The following is a 22,490-nucleotide window of genomic DNA, read 5'->3' on the forward strand; positions in this document are numbered from 1 at the left end:
AATCCACTGAATTCAGTGGGTTCACCCATGGTTTACCTAGCCGAAGACGACTTCGCGCACAACTGACTGTGCAGTAATCGTTTTCAAGAACTGGGTGCCTGTTCAGAAGCTCTTTGAGTAAGGGACCGAGAAGGTACGATGAGTGGCTTGCCAGCACAGTCCAGGCTTAGTGGATGATGCAAGATAAGACATTAGGAAAAACAAATGGTAGGAGAGATTGCTACAGTACTTTCCGTCACGCTGTTTGTGTAAAAAATACTGACCTGTCACTTCTGCATACGCTTGCGATGGTGCAGCATCAAAATTTGTCCCTAAGCTTTCCTATAGTCCAATAAGCTACTCACATGCTCACCACATTAGAAAGAAGTTTTAATACCTAGTTATGTTCACTGGAGTAGGAAAAGAACGAAGTGGTGGTTGGGATGCAATTGTGGAACTCGCTGAACGGCAAGAAATTGTTTGCTGATAGATGCTCTACTTTCACGTGCATTTTGCGCTGTCAGTGTCATGGTGTCCTGTTAAGTTCCTTATTCTGAAAATATTTATCTTAATTAGTTATTATAGCTAGAGACTAATTGGCTAATTTCATTTTTTTTAAGTTGTTTGTTGGCGACCAAACATAAAACCACTCAGGATCTCTAACAGCGTGACTGGGGAAATTAGCTACAAGTGAGAGATAAGCAATTTGAAAAGGCATTACAGGTTTTTCTTCACCTTTCTCATCTGAGAGCTGTAAGATGCTTGATTAAAATCAGCGATAAAAGTTTATCGCTGGAATGAAGCAGCATTTTTGTAATGAAGTACAGGTGTTGTATTAAATGTCATGTGGTCCGAGCTGCTGGATTTTCGCCCCCTCCCTCTCCTCTGCAGTACGGGTCATGTTATCGAATGGACAGCAACCGAGGGTTGAAAAGGGGACTCTGCAATACAGCCGTGAGCCTCAGCAAGCTCCAGGCTGCCCAGGAGTTTGGGCCCAAGCTCTCAGCTGGCATCAGCCAATATAAGCCAGCACTTGGTTTCCCAGTGTCAGCTGGACTGCACCCATGTGAACGTGATGGGAACGGCATGGTCGGTCAGCAGCAGCCGATCAGCTGCTTGCTCTGACCCAGGTAGCACGTTAGGGACTGTCACAGGACTGGGTAGAACAGCGCCCGTCTTGCCCGAGGAGGTAGCTCGCGCGGTTTGGAGTTACCGCCGCCACTCCTGCTGCCCCGTCGCTCTTCTGTCCGCAGCTGGATGCGTTGTATTGGCAACGCAGCCGCCTCCAGACTTGCCTTGGTCGTCTGGTCTTATCCTCTTGCTAAACTTTCTGGTTGCGCAAGGTATCGAATGTTTTAACAACAAATTCTGCTTAAAGAATAAAATGAAACAATTAGATTTGCATTGAAAAGTGTATTTTTCTTGATAATCAACACTAAATTTCAGACTATACAAATGTGATTTGTATCACTAGAAGATGACCAGTAATAGTGTGAGTGTTTCTTTTCTGAAGTACCTGATACCTCATGATATTTTATATATACATTTTTATGAGATCTTGTGAAGTAGGAAAATGCCGTTTCTTCCCAGATTATATGATAAAAAAGGTTCAATGTGAAGGGTGTAGTGGATCTGGGGCTTACCCAGGATGTCCCAGGTCAAGACAAATGCCTTAGGCTGCTTGACTTCTTGACTCTGAATCAACTAAAAGAAAAAACAGAGGTGGAAAAGGAGGAAGGAAAAATCAAGCAAAGTATCTTTTCAGTAGTTTTTGTCTGCTCCAGGTGACACTAAACATAAACCATGATTTATTTCTGCCTTAAAAATGGAGATTATTTTAATAAAATACATAAAACTAGCCTACTTAGAGGAGGTAGTCATGTTCTTGTTATGAGACAAAAGCTACAAGAAATTAGGCTTCAAAGAAACCCTCGTCTTATATCAGAGATGTATAATTTTGTTTTAGCACCCGTTTGGTTGCAGTGAGTCTGAAGGGTTGACGTGTTTTTCCTTACTGACCACCGATACGTTTATTTGGCCTCACTGTACCGTCCAGGCAAAGGGGGCCCGGAGGGGAAGGGTCTAATGATGAAGCCATGTTGCCGGCTGGAAGTGGCAGGGCAGCGGCACGTCTGTTCTGTGGGTGAATCTTGGCCTGAGCGGAGCTAAGCAAGGAGGATCTGCAGGCGTCAACTACTCGAAATGGTCTTGGTCTCAGAAACAGAGGAGGAGAATCCAAGACAAAGCATCCTGCTTGTTATCTGTATACGAAATTTCTAGGATAAGAAATGCTGCAACGGGAATGCTACCTGAAGCTCAAACAAAAAATGAGATGTTGAAAAATGTTGATTTCTTTTGGGTGAATTTCAAAGGTGAATGTCCTCCTGCCCTAATTTCTCTTATGTCCTGCTGCTAGAAGAAAAAATGTCAAACGGGATGAAGTGTATTTATGTAGCCAAGGCTGACATTTTTAGAGTCACTAGATTGGTATTTAGACCTGGGTGACTGAAAATGCTATGGGGTATGCTTATGAAGGAAACATTTTTGGCTTTTAAATCTATGAATCAATGGGGAATTAAATATATAGTGGATTAAATTCTAAGTTTGGAAATGTTTGATATGTGCACATATGGGTGGCGCTGGGACAGAAGTCAAGAGGATCGGAATAGCTAGTTAGCCAAACGAGCTCTTCCTATGGCGTTCGCTTTCTGTACTCCAGTTCTGTGGGGTTTTCTTGGGGTTTCAGGTGATGGTGGAATAGACGTCAGAAGTGACACTTTTGTGCACACCAGCATGGCGCAGGAAGGGAAGGGGGACCAAGGGGACATACAACTAATAGCTTTCCAACATGTAAATGTTATAAATTATTTAAAAAAAATCCCTTCTTCCTACTTCCCCTAGATGGAATAAAAATGTCTTTTTTGTTATGTTTGTTTCTCTGACAGAGTGATCATCGAACCAAGGGAGAATTTCTATCTTAAAGCCACGACAGGAAAGGAGCACTATAAAAGGTATTGTGTTTCTGCAGTTGCTCACCAAGTCTCTTGAGTATTTTGCTGCTTTGTCATTATGTATGTTCTTAAATCATTGTCCTTTTATTTTTTTAAATTATCTTTACATCTCTCAGAAATTCATTAGTTTGCATACTAAAATTTGTTTTAAAATAGCGGTAGAACGGTTGAGGGGCAGAAAGAAGGAAATACCCAGGATAAAACTTAAAACTGTGGAACTAGGACAGGAACCTCTAATTCTGCGTAGTGTTGAGAGCTGAAGCGCTGGCGAGGGTAAAATTCAAGTGCTGGCTGAGGAAAACAGGGATGACAACTTTCTCTTCTGTGACTTCACACCATCTCTGATCCATGTCTCCCTTTGCCTTCTGCCATGGGAATCCTCATTTGGTTTCATTCTGCCCCTGACAGAGCAGGGCATGCCCCTCACTGTGTCACCTCTTCCTGCAGCCACATGTACAGCAGGCGGACTCGAAGCATTCACTGCCTATCCTGTTCGCAGCTGGTGCTCGTGCTTTCCTAAGGCTTTTCTGTACCTGAGCAAGCTAGATTGAAGGCTGTGGTTATGGCTTGCATCCTGCCTCTTTCTGCAGTAAGGGTCATACTCGTAAGATGTCTTCCTCTCTCCATCCCCTCCCTGCCGACTATGTCTTAGCCTCTCTTGACATCAAAAGGCCAGGCCTCTCGTTGCCTAGAGGATGACCACAAGCATTTTCAGCGGCTGCGAATGCACCTCAATAGTTTGGTGTCTCTGTTTTAAATCTGGGGGCTTGGTGGTGAATAGTGAGATTAAATATTAAAGTACTCCGTTGTTTGTTTTCCTGAAATACTACTCCCTTCTGCGTACTGCTTTATTTTTCTCAATGTAGGTAGATTATAGTTTTAGCCAAGCATCCTTCAAAAATAATCCTCTGAATAACAAGTATCATGTTACTGATTTTTATAAACTTCTTTCCATTTTCATTTGATTATTTTTGGATTAAATGTTGTCCCTTTTATGGATGTCAAAACTGAAAGTGTGTATAGCCCATTTAAAGTTTCAGAGCTGTTTGTAGGAAGGGTTCTCAACAGCGTTTACATTATCTTTACTGCCTGAATTGTTTGCTACTTACCTCTGTTACTTACATAGTCTTAATGAAATGAGTTAAAAGTGTTCATTACAGCTGGAATGCATTCCTATTTATACAGTGCAGGATTTTCATTTTGATATAATAGAGGGAATTTGTTTTAAACATTTGAAGTGGCTGGACAGTTAAAGCACAATTACTATTTTTCCCCACTCAGCACAGTTATCGGCAGAATGGTTATTAAAAAGGGATGTCTGAATAGAGAGTTGGTTCTTGGAGCAGACCTTCAGTGATGTGGAAGACATATTTCTGCTTCCAAATAACTGTAATTAGGCACTAGTGATAAGTGCATTCTTGGAAAAAAGAAATATTATGGATGGGTGATATAAGCTACAAAAAGCATTAAGATTTAGTCCAAGATACAAAAGTAGGATAGCCTTGGAAGGGATGAGGTCAGTGTCGACCTATAGCTGTCTGGAAGAAAATGATCTGTCCAAAAGACAATTGATAGTGACCCCCTAAATCCAATACTTTCCCCAATTCCTACTGATTTTGAGATCAGGGTCAACCTCAGCACAGAAGACAGTTTAAATGTGGTAGTTGTCCAGCTGAAATGGAGGCTTATGATAAGGTTGAAATGAGAACAGGTTGTGTAGGCAGGAAAAGAGGGCTAGGGAGAAGGGGGAGTCCCCGGGGTTCGCTGGCTGTTGGGACGTCGGCAGTTCCCAGGCCGCGGTGCCCGCTGCTGCCCTCCCAGCTGCAGGCAGAGCAGGAGGGAGACGCCGCAGCCGGGTGCGGGGCTGGCAGCCGTAGGGTGGGTGGCTGATAGCACGCTGCTCGACCATGTCTTTGGAGCCGCTAATGGAAGAAACTTGCGCAAAAATTGCCCTAACTGATATAAGAAACAGACAAATTGTTCTAGCTGAAGATTTCCTAAAAGAGAAATTCAGCCTGAAGGAAAGATCTAGCAGGGAAAACTTCAGCCCAGATGTTTGACTTTTGATAGAGCAACAAGCCAATGAAGAAAAAGCTCTTAGAATAAAGATATGAATCTTAGTTGTGAAAATTGCTGTTTATAGTAATAAAAATAATTTTTGAATAAACGTACGAATGTAACACTTTGCAGACTAAGCACAGCACTGCATTTTTGCTTCATGCAAGTGAAGATCTAAGTGAGTAAAGAACGCCTGAGTCTGGACTGATCGATGGGATTACTATGGCGTGTTGATTTACCCAATGATATGAACGAGACGTGTCCTGAACGTTATTCTGTGAAGGCTATTTTGACTGTCAGTGTAACCCCAAAGAAGCCAATGTGCTTGGCTAATAGAAAAGAAAGTGCTTCTGAGTGATAAAGATTTCTGCCTTGGAGATTCAGCAGTGTCTTGCACCTGAAGGCAGAGAAGTGAAATCGGCCGTGCTTGTGCCGTTGCTCCTGCCCCTCACACAGGCGGCGGCGCTCTGGAGCAGGACACTCTTGCAGTGTGGAACAAAGTCTGTTCTGTTGAGAGATGTTACGTGCCAAAATCCATCGTACGGAATCGTGAGTCTCTCCAAGACTGTCGTTAAAATGTAGCTGGTTTTCCTGCCTTCATATGTGTATGCAGGAACTGGATGATTATTCAAGACATTGGATGAGCTTAATACTTTTATTTTGCTCAGATATTATTTATTAGTTCTCAAATGCATGTTTGCCTTGTAACACTAAAAAGCTGTGGTGTTAATCAGCACAAACTTGGATTGCATCCTAAACTTACAAGGGTCAAATGAACTTGGATTGCATTTTTAGTTTACAGATGCTGAAACAGTGAAGGGTCTATCACTGCCATCTTTGAATCTGCACATACAATTGCAGAAAGCAGATCTATCGTTTGATCTAATGGAGTAGCTTTACTTAGTGCCTCAGGCTGCCAAATTTAGCTCGGTGAAAAAAATACTTGATTTAGAATGAGACAGATGTTACTGGAGGGAATTGGAGCTAGTGAGCCTCATTCTGTTTCTTCCTCTTTTTGTATTGCTTTAATCTCTTCATTGATACTGTTCCTGGTTTAAAGCAATGTAAGGTCGAACTCTGGTTGTTTTTAATGAGAGAGGTTGAAATACGGGAGAACAATGCAGTAGGATCGGTTGGTAAGCAGGTAATAAAATTAATTTGATTTAGTAGCTTCAAGAATGAAACATGAATATTGACGTTTTTCCTTTCCTGTTTATACTGATGTTTTCAGCTCCCTGGTGGAGCGACAGAGCAGCCACACAACCCACCAGACATGACCGTGAGTTAAGCAAGATACACATTTAGAAAAACAAGAGAGGATTTTTTGTTTTGTTTTTTTCTCTGGAAAGCAGTAAGAGAACCACAGGGAAGATGCTTACTCTGAACACTGCAGAACTGTGAATTTTTTTTCCTAGCAATGCCAGTTTGTTTATTGGTGTAAAATGCTATGGGAGATATTAAGTATTTGATTCAGATGGGTTAAAGTTATTTCCTTTTGATGCATTTATTTGCATTGATCTTAAAAGTAGTAATTGGAAATGCCCTCATAAACCCTGAGATTGGAGCCCTAGAATTAAAAAAATATTCATTATTACCCAGGAACGTAGGTATGCAGTTTTATTAGCCTTTCTTCTACTGTAATCTATGGATCTCATTTAGCTGCATGCAGCCCTGTTCTTCTGAAAGATAAAAGGAAGGAAATCTCTCAATAGCCTGAAATCAAATTATCTCTCTGTGTTAATCTACATGTAAAACACCCAAGCCCACTTCTTTAAAGGAAAATAGTTTTACTGATAAGCAAAGCTAGACTGTGTGCTTTGGATACAAGAATTAAGTGGATTTTTATTTTTTTTTTTTGTCTGCAGAGTACTATTTATGGCATCAATTAACTCCTTATGGTTGGGCTAAGTCATTTGACACATCTGTTGCTGAGCTTAAACACCGACGGTTCGGGGGGGTCACAGTTGGATTTTTTCCTCTCCTCTCAACTGTGCAGTGAAGTGACCGTTTTCTGCGGGGTGGCCGTTGGTGTAAATGCCCCGTCTGCTGCCACCCTCACTGCAGCAGTTGGAACAGATGAAGCAGGCCGTTGGTCTGCCTAACGGCGTACTGACCTCATCTTTGTTGCTTGCCATTTTGTTATTTATTTTATCTGTTAGAAGATAGCACAGTAATATCTTTTATGAAAGGATGATGATGACCACCTGCAGGATTTTCCAGCCTTGCTGTAATATTTCAGTTATTCCATTTTGCCAATGAGGAACTGGTCTGGCTGTGGAAATTGCTGCCCAACTACCGACTCTCTTGCTCCTGCATTTTGTGAAATGGAGATTTAATGCTTGTAAATATATGGCTGTTCTCAGCTGTAGTTCCCCACACACAGGCAGTTTCAGACTGCATTCCTGCCTGTCCATAGCTTTTCTCTTAAAATGGAAGCCCTTGTGCCCAAACTCAAAACATCTAGAAGCCAAGAAAAATGAGGATACTTGTACATTGTTTAGTGAAATCTTTTAAGTATTCTGTGGAAGTCATTGCATAAGGTTGTGATGGTTTGTTCATGCGATTGGCTTATTTATGGTCAAATTGGATGGTATATTAATGAAGCCAAGCTTTAAAATACTAGGAGAACGATTAGGGAGTGAAGTTATGAACTATGCCGCTTTGATCTTTTTCTCATTGAAATAGCCCTGTTCTAAGAATAGATGTATTGATTTTCGGTGGCTCTGCTTGCGAGGTAGCCTCTACAGTAGGGAGGTATTTCTGTTGACGATGCGATGAGACCCAGTCCATCCGTACAACAGCAACAGTGCATTGATAGTTAATGTAATGCCTCCTACTATCTAGCATTCATGTAAGCTGCACTGCTTGAGGGTTTTTTTCCTAACTGCTTGGAAGGCAGTATGCTAGTGAAATGGTTGTAGTGGAGTTTTCTGATCGATAGAAGTTTGCGCAGATTGTCTGTTTCTGCTCGCAGCGCGCACCGTGGCTGAGGCGGCTGTTGATGTCAGGGAGAATCGAACTGGGGTCATAGGATGTGGTGCCGCTCGGTACCTACAGCTTCTGCGACAAGCAGCTACCAGAATGCTTGGAAACCTTGAATACACATGAATCGGAAAGGGACCACAAAGTGCAATCCATTTTTAAGTAGAAATCCTTATTGATTTCAGTGGTGGAGACCTTTGAAAAATCCGTGACATGCCAGCAGCTTTAGGATGCGACGACATGTGTTCTAGGGTGTTAAAGTGATCGGCCTGTGAACTCATCAAGTGGTAGCAATCAGGTTTGGAAAGTTCCCAGGCAGCAGAAAAGGTGTCTGGGGTTTGAGAAGCAGCAAATTTACTATTCGTATTCCAAAAGAGATAACAAAGGATGATCTCGTTCATTCTAGCTTTAACTTCCAAGTTGCATTTTATTCTACAGAAAAATAAAAAATACAAAGAAAAATATAAAAGCTACTGGAGAAATGTAAACATAGGCCTGTTCATTATAATGTATAGTATTACGCAAATGGAATCGTCAGAATCTTCAAAATACTCTGAATTTTTCCATGAGGTTTGTGCACACCATTCAGCTCAGCTGGTTACTTCGGACTTGGCTTCTTGATATGGAGGGGAGGGGAGCTCTGTCTCCCAAATGCTACCCAACTAAAGTAGATAAATAGACATTAAGTTGGGCAAAACAGTGATTCTCTTTATGTAGGGAATGAAATATTAATGATGCTAATATTTTCATGGCTGAGTTGACAGAATTAACGCTTATTGAGACAGAACAATAGCAAGGGATTTTAACTGTCACATTCAAATTCAGCAGATCTGTACTAAAGTCAGAATTCAGCCATCTCTACATCATTCAGTCTTTTGATATTTTTAAAAAAACTATTCCGCCTGGGCACTCATATGAAAATATATGGGGAGCGCTTGTTTAGACAGAGAATTTACAGTGCACAGTGTGAATTTATAGACTATCGCATACCCCGTTAAACCTTAGTGTGGACACTTGGTAGGTGTGAGGTAAGGGGATGCCCCGGTGCTGTGCTGGTTTGTGCTTAATTAACGCCAACGCCGACGTCTGAAGGCAGCGTGGCCTAACGAGCGCTCTGGGACAGAAGGCTTCAGCGTACTCAGTGCAGACAAGTTCTGAGGTCCTGGAGAGCAAGAGCTCTACTTCAGAAAGGTGCTGTTAGGCTCTTCTGGACTACAAATGATAAATTTCAGGGAGAAATGGTAATTTTTTACGTTGGATAAAACTAATCATAAGCTAAAACATTTACTTTAAAAATTGCCCTTGTAAAAATATTTCAATTTGAAGTTTAATGCATTACTGAATTATTTATGCTATTATATGTATGCAGTTGCTATAAAGGTGTTCTGTATTGCTCTAATTTATTTTCCTTTCCATCTGGGAGTACAGTATAGCAATTGAAATGTATCTTATTAGGGAAATAGAGCTACAGTATAATTAAAGCTATGTAGGCACACTCTATCACCAGGCCCTGAAAACACTGCATGAAATTTTGGAAGGAAAACCTGAAAAATTCCTGGTAGCGAACTGCTGAAGTGAGGAATGGTTACCAAAGGGAAGCTGTGGAAAGACGGCTGGTGTCATTTAAACATGCATGGGTTAATCCACAAGAGCGATTGTATTAGAGACAAGAAAATTCTGTATTCTTTTTCACTGAGAACTGTATCTTTTGTAAGTTAATACAATATGATTTCAGTGCTTTTAATTAAGAGGTTAATTAAAGTATTAATGTTTAAATGGACGGGGAACCATTATGGTAAGATTGGAGATGCCAGTTCTGTCGGTGAAGTGTTGGAACCGTATTGTGTGTACACAGATGTATGTGTGTCTGGATTCTTTTGTTGGTGTTGCCAGACCCAGATTGTAGTATGATATTCTGCAAATTTATTTGCAGAATTTATTTCTTTCTACAAAATGATTCCTGCTGGATGATCAGATGAAATTTCCTACTGATGTAAAAGCTCAAATATTACCCATTGACATTTTTTCTGCAATAACAGAACTGGTGAGCTGCAGTGCTCCTTGCTGTGTCCTTAAGATCCAAAGTTCCTTCTCAAGGAGTTTTCCTGTTAGCATTTCCTCTGCCCTTGTTCCTTCCCTAGTTTAAGCCTTGTTTCACAGACTGCTTCTGTGCAAAGGAACAAAAAAACCCTGACCAGCTTTTTTTTGTTTCTTTTGACACCAACACAGTATGTCTGTCTGTGCCTATGAGAGAACTATGTCGACATAGCTTGCTTTGTGAATTCCTCATTGCTATTCATTGGCGGAGGTTGCCACGTAAGGGTCAAATTAGAACTCAGTCACCCAGAGCAGCAACGAGAGGAGCCAGGCTCAAGATAGATTTCGCCATAAGGTCTGAGAAGCAGTTTATTTGGAATTTGTTACGCGTGATACATACATTTTTTATTTTATTTTCCACAGTGTTGCTCTTTTGTCTGTAGAAACTGAATTATGCTTAATTTATTCCCTCTGGTCATTTACTGGAGAATTAGTCTTTCTCTCACTCTGCCTCGACTTTCGTCTTTGGGCATATCTTTGCACTGTTTTGTTATATCTAGTAGGTTCGGAGCATAGAATTTACTTCTGTTAGTTTAAGAAAAACGACTTTTTCGGCGTGATGGTTCCATGCCCTTTGAGATTGGATCCATGCAAAGAAAGGGTCATATTTCTGGTGATTTGGCTGAAACACAAGAAACGGTGTTTATGCTGGCTTCAGGAAGGCAGACGCTACCTGGTCAAGCATAAAATCTGCTGGGGCAAAACTACTCTCTGGAAATGTTCTAAAACATTTGAACCAGCAAAGTGAGTTTATACTGGCTCTGTGTTTCACGCCATGTGGTTGCAGCATTTTTGATGGGGTAGTAGCTTAAAACTGGATATACTGCTTCACAGAACCATGCCTTTGCGAATGGATTCCGTTCTGTGCGTTCTCCAGCAAAAACAGGTACTAAATTTGCAGTCGCTGACCCGGAGAAGTTTTGATGCTAAATGTTTTAAGACAAAACAGATCAGAGATTTACAGAGCTACACAGACGACCTAATATCACAGAACCTACTTTCGCTTGGGTTTCCTGCAGGATTAGATTTTTTCCTGCAGGATTAGATTACCGACAGGAAGAACAAACAAAGTGGCTGTAAGCTATTGTGCAGTGGGCATCTTTCAGAAATGAATGTACCCTCTCTAACAGGGATCTGTGAAATGATCTTGAGCCATTTGGGGGCTCATACATCAAACATGGGGCCTGAAGTGGTGTGCCTAAATAATTATTCTCCTTTCTGAGACTGTCATGTTAGGTTTCTGTGTTTTAAAATTCTTGGCTACAGTATCCAGTTTTGCAGCATTCAAAATCCTCATTCCAGTCTAGCGTTTTCCCTGATTTAGGACAATAACAGTAAATCTCACGGGAACATGCAAGTATTGATTACTGATAACACATCAGATTAACCAAGGTTTTTTGGTTTGGTTTTGTTTTGTTTTCCTTTTTTTTCCTTAAGAGTCTCAGGATTGGCTTCTCTGAATATTGTTTCTTTTTCCTCCAAGTTAGAGGGAAAACAGTATAATAACTAATTTATACAACATAGTGAGGAGAACCCGGGAGATGACTGTGTACAGAAGAGGCTGTAACACCTTACTAACTAACTCTGTCTTCTCTTCCTCTCTCTCGTAGCTGGTTCTGCTGGAGGCTGCTCTCCTGCTCTGTCTGTACTTTTTTAGCCTTAGTGGGTGATGTCCCAGCAGCTCTAACACTCAGACCCCAGTAACCCAGTAGGTCTGTATCGCTTGCTTTTCTCTGCATGCTTTCTGGTGTCGCATGGGGGATAACAGTCATTTTATGCTACTCATCTCTTGTGGCACTTCAGGGTGAAAATATAATTAGCATGCGTTACGCTTCAGTTCCATAGATTATTTAAGCCCCATTTTTGCTTTTATTCTGATGGTTTTCTTCCCTGTACAAGCACATAGCTACTATTCCCATGCATGCTCACAGGCCTTCACGTTTGCTCCTGCAGCTGCTGATCTGCTGTATGTACAAGCTGCTTCTTGCTCATCATGGTACCATCTCTTGTCAGCAGGACCTAGTGGACTTGAACTAGGCTGGGAGAGAGCAATAGTGGGACAGCTATGCTCAGTACTCAGACTTTTAGACCCGAGAAATCTCCTGTGTGCCCCAAGAGCCACTTGCCCTCCCGCTGAGAGATGCCTCTGCGATGCTCTGTAGCTGCCTGGTGGACACTGCTCTCTTCAAACACAGCTCGCTCAAGTACCTGATTGCCGTAGGCAGGCAGAACGCTTTGAGAAGTGCAGGGGGTTTGAGGTTCTCCAGGACTGTTAGGATTTAGGTGCCCAAACCTCACAGAACTTGACCCCCCCTTAATCTCAAGGGCTCTTTAAAAACTCGTGACTATCAGCTACATCCTATCTTAGCAAAATTAGCGTGCAGAGTTAACGCACTTTTTTTACAGAGTGCCAACTGACGCCGGGTGTGTAAATGCTTCCAAGAGCCTTCAAACTTGGGCATGAGCTGGGGTCTTAGTAGTGTGTAGGACCCCCTTTTTGGGGGGTAATTTTCATCCCTATTGAGCACTTAAGCTGTATTGACTTACAGGAGGCCATTTAATGCATTAGTTCTTCATATGAACAGCCAGAAAAAACAGATCCTCTTACTTTGCTCTAACTCTAATGCAACACTAATATATTTAGAGTCACGTAGGCAGGAGAGAGATGTGCTGCTGTCAGCGTAGCCTTTGACACTCTGTAGGCAAGTGTTTGCTGTATTTAGAAGTGCTGCCTAAGGAATAATCTTTACCTGGCTGCTATAGGTCTAATATTTTCATTTATTTATACCCTTTTCAATGTGCACTTTAATTTATTTACAAATGGTAGCAAATTGCAAGTGGCAGCTTGAGTAACTAACTCATGAGTCAGTACTTTTATTTTTTTCCTCTAGTCTAGACTGCTGATAATGTAAATTGTTGAAACCCTGGGTAAATAATTGGGAGTGCAATCAACAGCAAGCAAGTATTTATCTGCTAATAAAACATTTGAAATGCAGAAGTCTCTCTTTGTCCAACGGTTCTTAAAAGGCGGTTATTGGTCCTGCTGTTGTTTCTGCATAGCAATTAGGATTTTTATGGTCACTAATTGTACATCTGAAAATTTATACAGTTTATTTTCTGCCTGTGTTTCTCTTTGCACAGAGAAAAGAAGCACAGTATTTATGGTTGTAAGGAGGTTAACATTATATTTTCTGCGTGGAGATCTCTGTAGCTCTCTAGAGATTTGTACCATTTATAGAACCCAAATTTTCTGGGATCTCTCATGTGTGGCATCAAGGGCTTATAGCTCATTAAGGATTTTCTGAATGGGATCTTTGTCACATTCTCAGAATGTGACTTGCAAGTTATATACCAGCTCAGTCATCAACTGCGACTTTCATTATTAAAGCTGTTACTGCTTCAGAAACTGTATTAGAGGAGGTGCTTCTGATTCCTCAGAACAGAAACTTGCATTATATATTCTAAAGGGAACCTGTTTTTTTAAGTTTAGTTACTGTAGTTTACATCTTGTCATCTTCTTCCTACATCCCTACTTGATTCAGTTTTTGAAATTGGTCCATAGAAGTATCCAGCCTCTTGGGCCCCCAAAGATAACGGCTGTGTCATATCGTAGCCGCATGTGAGATAGAGCTGCTCCAGCTGCAGTGAACTGCCTGAAAGATGGACGCCTGCGGGGAGTGACTGGGGAGACTTGAGTTCCTGCTCTGCAGCACCTCTAAGGAGCCTCTCTCCGTTCATTAATCCCTGACCCATCCGGACTCTTGGTTTCCTTCGGCCTGGAGCATCCCCTCATCCGAGCTGTGTTTGGATCTGTGTGTCAGTCACGCTGCTCCTCTGCTCTGCCATAAGGGCACTGACAGTTAGCAACCAGGAGGCTGTCTTTAAGAATATATAGTTAGAAATGCCCCCCACCCCAAGCCCCGTGTATGTTTTTCCCAAAATGGCTCGTGCCTGGGTCTGTGAAGTCCCACGTCCTTCACACTCCCTCCGAGGAGTCTGTGAGCATGTCTGCACTACTGGGCGGACAGACAGCCAACGGAGCTGTCTCCATCTGCGCGAAGCAGGGAAGCACAACAGCAAACATGTGAGTTGGCTGCACGTGAGCCAGCGTCGGTCCGGAAAGCCTGGCTCTGCTCGTGCGTAGCTGTGCCAGGGCTCAGTCACGCTGAGATGCAGCAGGTGAGTCACGCAGTCTGGTCCTGCGCCGTACAGCCTTCCCGGGAGTCACACCCTCCTTTTAGGTGGTTGCGATTCTCCTTTGCAGAAACCAGTGTCCTCTCTGAAGGTTTTATAGACTTTCAATAATCTAGCAAAACAAGGTTCAGAGTGGAAGGTCTTTGAAGTTGACAGCTTGGTCTATATTCGACTAGTCTGTGACATCTGGAAAACCCTTTGGTGGTTTTTGGTTTTCTTTCAGAATCTCAATAGAAGTTAAATCAGTGCACAAATGAGAAAAGTCAGTTCTGCTTACTGGTCTGAAAACATGAAAGGCTCAAATCATGGTTGTACGAGATTAATACGTGGTGATCCTGACACTGTTTCCAACGTGATTTCGTATCACCCTGATTCCTCTCAACAGCAACTCCCCAGCAGTTAGCAATGAAGCACAGAGCAGGTTCTTTCCCATGAAATCAAGGTGTATGGCCTTGGGTTTGGGTCTGTAACTTCTGCCCCAGTCTCTTTTGGGCCCGTTGGGTGATTTCAGCCACATATGACAAAAGCAGGGAGACCTCGGGCCTACTTATGAATTTCCAACAAACTGTGAAAACGTGTAGCTTAATATCTACTAATACCCCTCTTTTGGGAACATAACAGTATATGACCACATTATCATTAGCTACGAAAAGAATCAGCACAGGAGAGAGACCTGATAAATGTAAGAGTCATGGAAAATGCATCAGTCGAGAGCGTGCGTCATCTAAAGGCACTGAACGATGAAATGCAAAGCTTTAGGAAACCAGGGTTTGGTCCTACCAGTGCTCATGGAAATCCTTGCTGATAGATGGAAAACAGCGAATCTGTGGCAGCAGGAAGAATCACTCCCGATTTGCACATCAAGGGACAATTTCTAGGGACTTAACTCTCAGTGCGGAACACGGTCTGTTCTTGAATTACAGGAGCTGGAGAAAATTCTGCCTCTGCTCATCTCAGAGGTGCTCTAAGTAGTTTAGTGGTGAACGGCAGTAAACTAGTTACTTGTTTAGCTTTAGCGAAGGGGTTCTGTGGAAGCCACCATTTAAGCTTATATTATGTTGCTGATTTTATACTCTTATGAAAACATTTTAAATGATGTTCACATTATAGATCTGTGGAATCAGTGGGGAGTTTTGCTGCGCGCACTGTACAGATGGAGGCAGGGTTTTAAATGGAATACTTCATAACCCTGCTAGAGAAGACGTAAGGCAGAAGAGAGATCCCATCTAGCTGGTTTCTGAGTTCTTCTTTTTCCTGCGTTGAGAGACAAGCAGTCCTGTGTGTTTTCCATGGAAGATGCTTGATTTTGGCTTTTTCATTTGCATTATTAGCAAACGGCTGCATGACGGGCTGGTTCATTGGCTACCATGCTGAAATCATCAAGCGCATTTCAACTGCAATTGCACTGTCTGCATTTTAAAATATTTTCCATATTACAGTGTACTCCTATAATTTAAAAATGAAAACTATTTTCAGCTACTGTCTGCTAAATTGGGGGAGGAGTTCTATTCACCTGGGAAAATGGACACAACTGTTTTCTCGTACCATGAAGTTTCTGTGTTTAAAAATGTTAAGCTTCTCACTCACGCTGTTAAAGACAAGAATTCCACGTGACTATAGTGAGAAAGATTGTGTTCCTCACTCCCTCCAAAGCCATATCTTTTTTATATGTTTCTAAGTACATTATTATTTGCACAGTGAAATTAGCTTTGCAAGAGGGATGAAAACCCTTGTCAGAGCAATTTTAGCAAAAAGATCAAAGGAATTAAATATAAATTCTCTCCAAGGTGAGCATGTGGTTTTTTTTCTTTTTTGAACAGGGAAGCCTTGGATTAATTACTTTTAATTTAAAATCAAATGGATGGAAAGGAAGTCTTTTCAAAGAGCACTGCAGTTTGCTTCTTAGAGTGACCAGTATTTCAGTAGGGTGACTAACAATGTGCATTTTTATTTCTAACCTCTGCCCTGTGCCCTCCCCACCCCTTTACCTAACCCTTTCCATTTGCCCCGGTCAGTTAACAGGCAGGAGCATTTGAAAACAATCATGGATGACTATGATATCAGGTCTGCTGCCAGCATTTTAGCATCTGTTAAAGAGCAAGAAGCTCGTTTCGAGCGGCTTACCCGTGCACTTGAGGAAGAGCGGCGCAATGTCTCCTTGCAACTTGAGCGTGCCAATCAGCCCGCAGACCGAATGAGCATTTGCAACATTGGCAACGGTCAGCCACTGGCAACCGCCTGGCAGCAGCTTGTACTGCAGGTAACAGCCTGCTCGTTTTACCTGTTGCTAGAGTTCACCTATACCAGAATTTCCCATTCCAGAAAGTCGGGTGCATCTTGTCTGTCGTCAGCATTTCATTCCGTAGCTTGTCTTCTGATAGCCCAGCGTTGGTATGCTTCATCGATTAATTGGGTAGCTCAGACTTCAGAGCCTTGGCTTAGAAGTCGCTCTGACTTCCTCTTAGCTCATGGGAAACTTTTAAAAATGTATGCGTCCTTGAGTATTAAACCCTACAGAGAGATCTTCACACCCTCCTCTAAATCTGTGCACTTGCTGGAAGTATGGTGCTGTGCTGATGACTGAAAAAGAAGGCTGAACCATAGTCTCCATAGCAAACAAAATTTCCATGAGAAATAGTTGGACTTTGAATAGAGGGAACAGCATGAAAAGCAGGGATTTCCCTCCTGTGAAGTCTTATTGTTTGTGCAGGGAGGACTTCATAATTTGTTTCTCATGTTTATTGAATTGATAGACTTCATTTTAATGATGCAAACTGGCTTTGTGGTAGCCTTAGATTTCCAAATGTTGTTTTGCTTGATATGTGTTCTTTAACTGTTTAAATGTGCGATGATAAACTACTTACATCTCTAAATTACTCGAGCTCGCAAATCACTCTGACGTGCAAGGTAAGTCATGCAGAAGCAATGGTACCGTTTGCGAAGGTCTGTTTCCTAAGAAAACATTGTTCAGTTCAGAGAGAAACTCCAGGCTGTGGGGATTCTAAAAGTTGTTTCCCAATTATGCCAGACTGTTTTACAATTATGCTTGCATTGAGCTGTATTCAGGCAGACTTTACGTTATATTATGTCAGCGTAGCTTTTCTGTTACCAGCTGCCACGTTTCTGTACGTGTGGATGCTCGACTATGGGACTTCGTGTGCAAGGAGCAGCCTGCACTGGCTGGGCTGGAGGTCTGACAGCGGCGGGTAGGGGCTGTGGGTTGCCATCCTCTTGATGAGCAGCCGGGCTGCGGAGAGGGGAGATGTGCTTACATATTTTTTTATAGAAACAGGACAAGTTCACCTTCACTTTTTCTGAATGACTTTGTGCAACGTGCCTGATTAATAGCTCCAAAATGAAATCCCTTATCCACAAAACTGATGAAGCATGAGTTTTCTGCAGTGTTACGGCTTAAGGTCTGACCGCTTCCGAGAAAACTGAATAAAAGAGTTTATGTGACTGGGGTCTGTGCGACTCTTAGGGAGAAACAGCACCTGTAAGTGACCCTAGGCTGAATCTGTGTACACCCAGCTCCTTGCCACTGGCCGAGGGGAGCTTTGCTTCATAAATAATTAGCGTTGAGGTTTTTGGAGTAGCTTGTCTATGAAATAAAACGGTTGAACAGCTAAATGTGCACAGTTAAGAATTAATGTAAGGTTATTTGTGTAAATTTTCATTAAATGTACTGAGGGCCAAATTCCTCCCTGACTTACTAGAATTAATTAAATAGTGTTTAAATGAAGGACGAAAGCTGTACATTCAGTCTTATGGAGAATATATAATGATTTCATCTTTACTATTATATATTTCTTTGTTAAGAGTACACAAAGCAAAAGGCACTCTGTACTCTGCTGTCTGTGGGGATCGCTCACGCACTATAGTGAAATGCAGCTCTCCAAAGCTGCGCTTCAGTCAGGACTGACTCGTTTCTGCTTATCCTCCTCCTCAACCTTGTGTTGTAAGTAATATTACAAAATAATGCTACAAAAGTAGTAGCTTTTCCATTTGGAAATTGCACAGGATATGTAATCTAGTTATTCTGAGTAGAATTTGGGCAAAAAATGAGGGTTAACTCCATTTTATGAGAATGCCAAATAATCTTTAATGATGTCCACAAGCAGGCATCAGTCTTCCACGTTGTTCGAGTGTCCAAGTGGAATCTGTTAGAGGGATTTGTGCGGGAAGCCTGTATAGTCAGGGCTTGGTTAACAGAGTCTCTCTCAGTACTTTTTTGTAATATACTCTCCCAAACTTATTCCCTTTTCAGAAAGGAAAATTAAGCCTTTTATTTTTTTTTTTTTTTAAATTTCATGCAAATACTGATTCTAATTAATTCATTCTGGATTTTTGTTGCTGCCCCCCCCCCTTTTTTTTTTGTTTGTTTGTTTGTTTGTTTTTAAATACCAACTTTGAACTCATTCCCTAACACTAGCTCCTTCTCCTAGGCAGCCCATTTAGCCACTTCCTTCACTTCACTTACTGGTGAGTTCTGCCTGTTCGGCGTGAATTCAGAGTACTCGAGGGGAACGTGTGAACCGTGGTGCGCTTCTTGACGTTCGCTGGGAGCGTGTACGGCATGGCGTTTTTTGGCCCCTGCCAAGAAATATCAGGTCTGCAAATGAGGTCAGGCATGTGCTGTAATTGCCCCAAACTGCGTGCGTAGACTGCTTAGTTTCACATTAAGAAAGTGTGGGGCGGGTTTCTAAAAAGTGTCTTAATGGGAGAAGTTGATTGCTTGGACAATCTAAACAAATCCTTAATGGTTTGTTCAGATATTAATTAGAAATAGCTGGGATTATTCTTTAATGGGAATTCTTCCCAGAGGAGGGGTTTCTGGGAGATACTGCCCTCACAATACGAGGTCCTAACTGTTGCTGAAATGTCTCCCATTAACATTAGTGAGAGTCTTTTATTGAGGTAGCGGCCAAAGCGTTGGTGTTTTCCTAGCCCGGTGTGGAAGGCAGCGCCTGCCAAACCTGCGGGCCGTGCAGAGGTTTTGTGCCCATCTCCCCGTCCTGCCCGGGGCAAGCACCCGCTGCTGCGCCCGGGCAGCCCGCTTTCGCCAGCACAGCTTCTGGGGAACAGGGACACGAGCGTGCTCGGTGCTGTCGAACAAGGGGGTAGATGTAACTTCTGCCCTGCGCAGCCTCCCCAGTCGCACGGGCTGGCCCCGGTTAGAGTCTGCGGCCGAGCGTACAGCCAGCGACATGGATTAGCGTCTTTCACCTCCAGAACTTTTGGAAGAGGAGCAACGTTATACGTGCGTTAGGGCAAGTTTTGAAGTGGTCAAAGAAAGTGCTCTGCCAGACTGAGAACCCTCTGGACAAGAGGTCATTAGCTACTCAATGAAAACCTTTGCATTACTCTGAAAAATATAACATTTAATGAAATTTTAATCATAGAGCTTTTATCTGGTTAATAAAAATCTCCTAAAAATCCTTCCATTTTTTAAGGATGTTCTTGACTCTCTCCCCTACTCCGGCTTTGAGTGGGGGGAATCACGTGGCTGGCCTTTGCTGGTTGTTTCTGAAACGGAAACTCCGGTGGTAGTAAAAAGAGCAGAGCTGTCTGTTAACGCGTATTTGTGTTTGCCTCTCTAATTTTTGCAGTAAAGAATGTAAAAAAATATTTTTTTTGTTGTTATAGTATCCCAAGCTGTGGGAGTCTTGGCAGCCTGCCTTTTTATCAGTTTGCCAATGCAGGCATAGTCCAATAAGCTTGTAAGTCACTGGTGAGTAGCACCTATCCCGTGTCTTCTACGTGTTCAGGTCTCTGGTTGATAATGGTTTTTACAAGCTTGATAATTCTTAGTACTCTTCATGTGTGAAGTATTTAGTTTAATCTACCTGGTTCTGTTTCACTTCTTTTCAAATCAGCCTTCTGCTGCTCTTCGCAGTGGGAACTAAAGTTGGACAGGGAGAAGGTATGAAAGCGCACGTGCGGGGCATGTACTGTCCTGAGCTGAATGCGCAAAGCTGCAATATTATCACGGGATAGCTAGCCATTCAGAGCATAACTTTTTAATAATAAGGAATATTCTCTCTTTTTTTTACTTTTATTAAAACATCAGACATGTGAAACTTATTAAACAAGGCTGTATCCTGAGTTGGTTTAAATTGGCATGGCTCCATGGGTTTCAGAGAAGCTCTGTCAAGTCTGATCAGCTGGGGAGCTGCACGACAATGTTTGCATTCAAAGATTGTTTCCCCGTTGCTGCACATTGACAACTTCCATTCCCGTTAATGTTTTCATAACCAAAATAAAGTACAGCATTCAATAAACCTCTTTCGCCAACAAATACCCTGTAACAATACTTTGACTTCAATGATTCTGCAGTGACCTGTAGGGATTTGAGAGGGGCCCTGTTACAAAAAAGGCAGGTATTATCCCCCGTCTCACGGGTAGGAAAGCTGTGGGAGCTGCCAAATGGCACACGGTATAACGAACAGAAATCAGCCCCTTGCACGCTGGTGCGGAGTCTTACTTATCGGATTGACTCTCATGTCTGTAAGAAGTAACGTAAGTTGATCTGAGAAGCCTTTGCATTGACAAAATCATCTAATAATTAAAAATGTATTTCATTTGACTGGTGTTGCCATCCTGCCGGTCGGTTGTGCTTGTTCATACCATGCAAGAGTCAGGCTTGCCGAGATTCTTAATGGTGAAGTGTGCAAGTGTGCTGGATGGGCTGAAATTTCTAATAATCAAACCAAGCTGAATCAGCATGATGTGATACCGATGAGTATAGCTTAGTAACTCGTATTTACGTAACTATTACACCTAGCAATACACATTACTGTACAAGCTTCTCACTTGTCACTTGTAAAGCCAGCCCTGTGCGTGATTGTGCAATTGCAGTAGTTAACGTGGCATGAATACGGTGTTGGAGGCAGAACTGCGCTTGTTTATACTTTTTTTAATACCGTGCACAATAGTTTGGCCCTTTAGACGTGACTGAGACAGACTGCTCTGAAATAATAGGGCTTGTGACTACGCCATCTATAGAGGCTGATTAATGATTGACTGAAGCCTGCTCCACAGTCATTTTGTACTAGCTTAACTATTTCACTACAGAGTTGGATTTTTTTTTTTTTTTTAACCTCTACCGGTCTTTAAACTGAAAGACTACAATTAGTGCGATGCCAGACATGGTAAGTTACACTGTTACAAATACATCTTGTGTAAGTCCTGCTAGTGGGTTGTCCCCTTTATACACGGCCCTCCCGAAAGCGGTGGAGTTAGAGCAATGCAAAAGCAGTTGCTTCTGAACCAAGGGAATACACACAATAATAAATGGGTTAAATACAAATCAGGAGAAAACAACTTTAAAAATTTAAGTGATGAGGTTTTTGAGTCAGTCTTTTTTTTTTATTGCTACCATGATTATTCATTTGTTAAGAGGCATGGTCATAAACACAGGCTCAAAATTCTCGTTGTGTTTTAATTAGTGTCCTGCCTCTATAACTGCTAAGAGCTTTTTTCATATGTTCCTCCAAGTCTGACATACGTTTGACCATGCTTTTTCATAAATTGATATATAGTTTTGGTGCAAATGTTCCCTAACTTTGTGTTTAACCAAGGTATTAACAAAATAGAGTTGGAAGGAAGGCAGAGATGTAAGTGGGAATGAAGAAACTTGAAAGAAATCACATACTGTTGTGTTTTGGTTTTTTCTATTAACTCCCTCACCAAAAAAGACCCACAAACCCCCTCCCAACAAATAATACCCCATCTTGAAACGTCAGTAATCAACCAAGTTAATCAAATTCTTTTTTTCTTCACTTTGCAATACGATTATAGCTGTCCAAGGAAAATCAGCCTATGGAAAAAAGCTACAGAATATTTTCATAGTTACGATTTGGATCCTTTGTATTTCAACTTATGTTCCAGGGATGTAACACCTGTTTAAAAACTAACAAACACATTTCCCTTATTTTTTAGGCAGGTATTTTGTAGCCATAATTAAGCACCAATATTCTTCAGTCTTTATGTTAACCTGAGGTGCCTGTGACTTCTGCCAAAAATGACATGTTGAGAATTGAGGGTCGGTTTCAAGTAAAAGGTGAACTCTAAAGCACACCAGAACACATGGCAAGAATTTAAAAAAATACAAGATGATTAGCTCAAATTGCTTTTCTAAGAAAATACCATCAAGTTAACCTCTCTGAG

The 22,490-nt window shown here is 41.9% G+C and overlaps 1 protein-coding gene across 12 annotated transcripts in view; it reads left to right on the forward strand.

Moving 5' to 3' along the window:
• ARVCF (ARVCF delta catenin family member) overlaps positions 1 to 22,490 on the forward strand; it is a 287,922-nt gene that overhangs the window by 101,465 nt on the left and 163,967 nt on the right. For 7 of the 12 annotated variants that reach the window (XM_087754800.1, XM_087754797.1, XM_087754806.1 and 4 more), the window contains 3 exons: positions 2,925 to 2,990; positions 11,738 to 11,839; positions 16,337 to 16,581. In XM_087754800.1, coding sequence (XP_087610926.1) covers positions 16,366 to 16,581 — 216 coding nt within the window. In that variant the 5' untranslated portion in view covers positions 2,925 to 2,990; positions 11,738 to 11,839; positions 16,337 to 16,365. The remainder of the gene's footprint in view (positions 1 to 2,924; positions 2,991 to 11,737; positions 11,840 to 16,336; positions 16,582 to 22,490) is intronic. The other 5 variants (XM_087754809.1, XM_087754808.1, XM_087754810.1 and 2 more) reach the window with 3 other exon arrangements.

Source organism: Nipponia nippon, unplaced genomic scaffold (genome assembly GCF_047370975.1).
Source record: "Nipponia nippon isolate SJK-2023a ecotype South Korea unplaced genomic scaffold, ASM4737097v1 scaffold_18, whole genome shotgun sequence".
Taxonomy (NCBI): Eukaryota; Metazoa; Chordata; class Aves; order Pelecaniformes; family Threskiornithidae; genus Nipponia; species Nipponia nippon.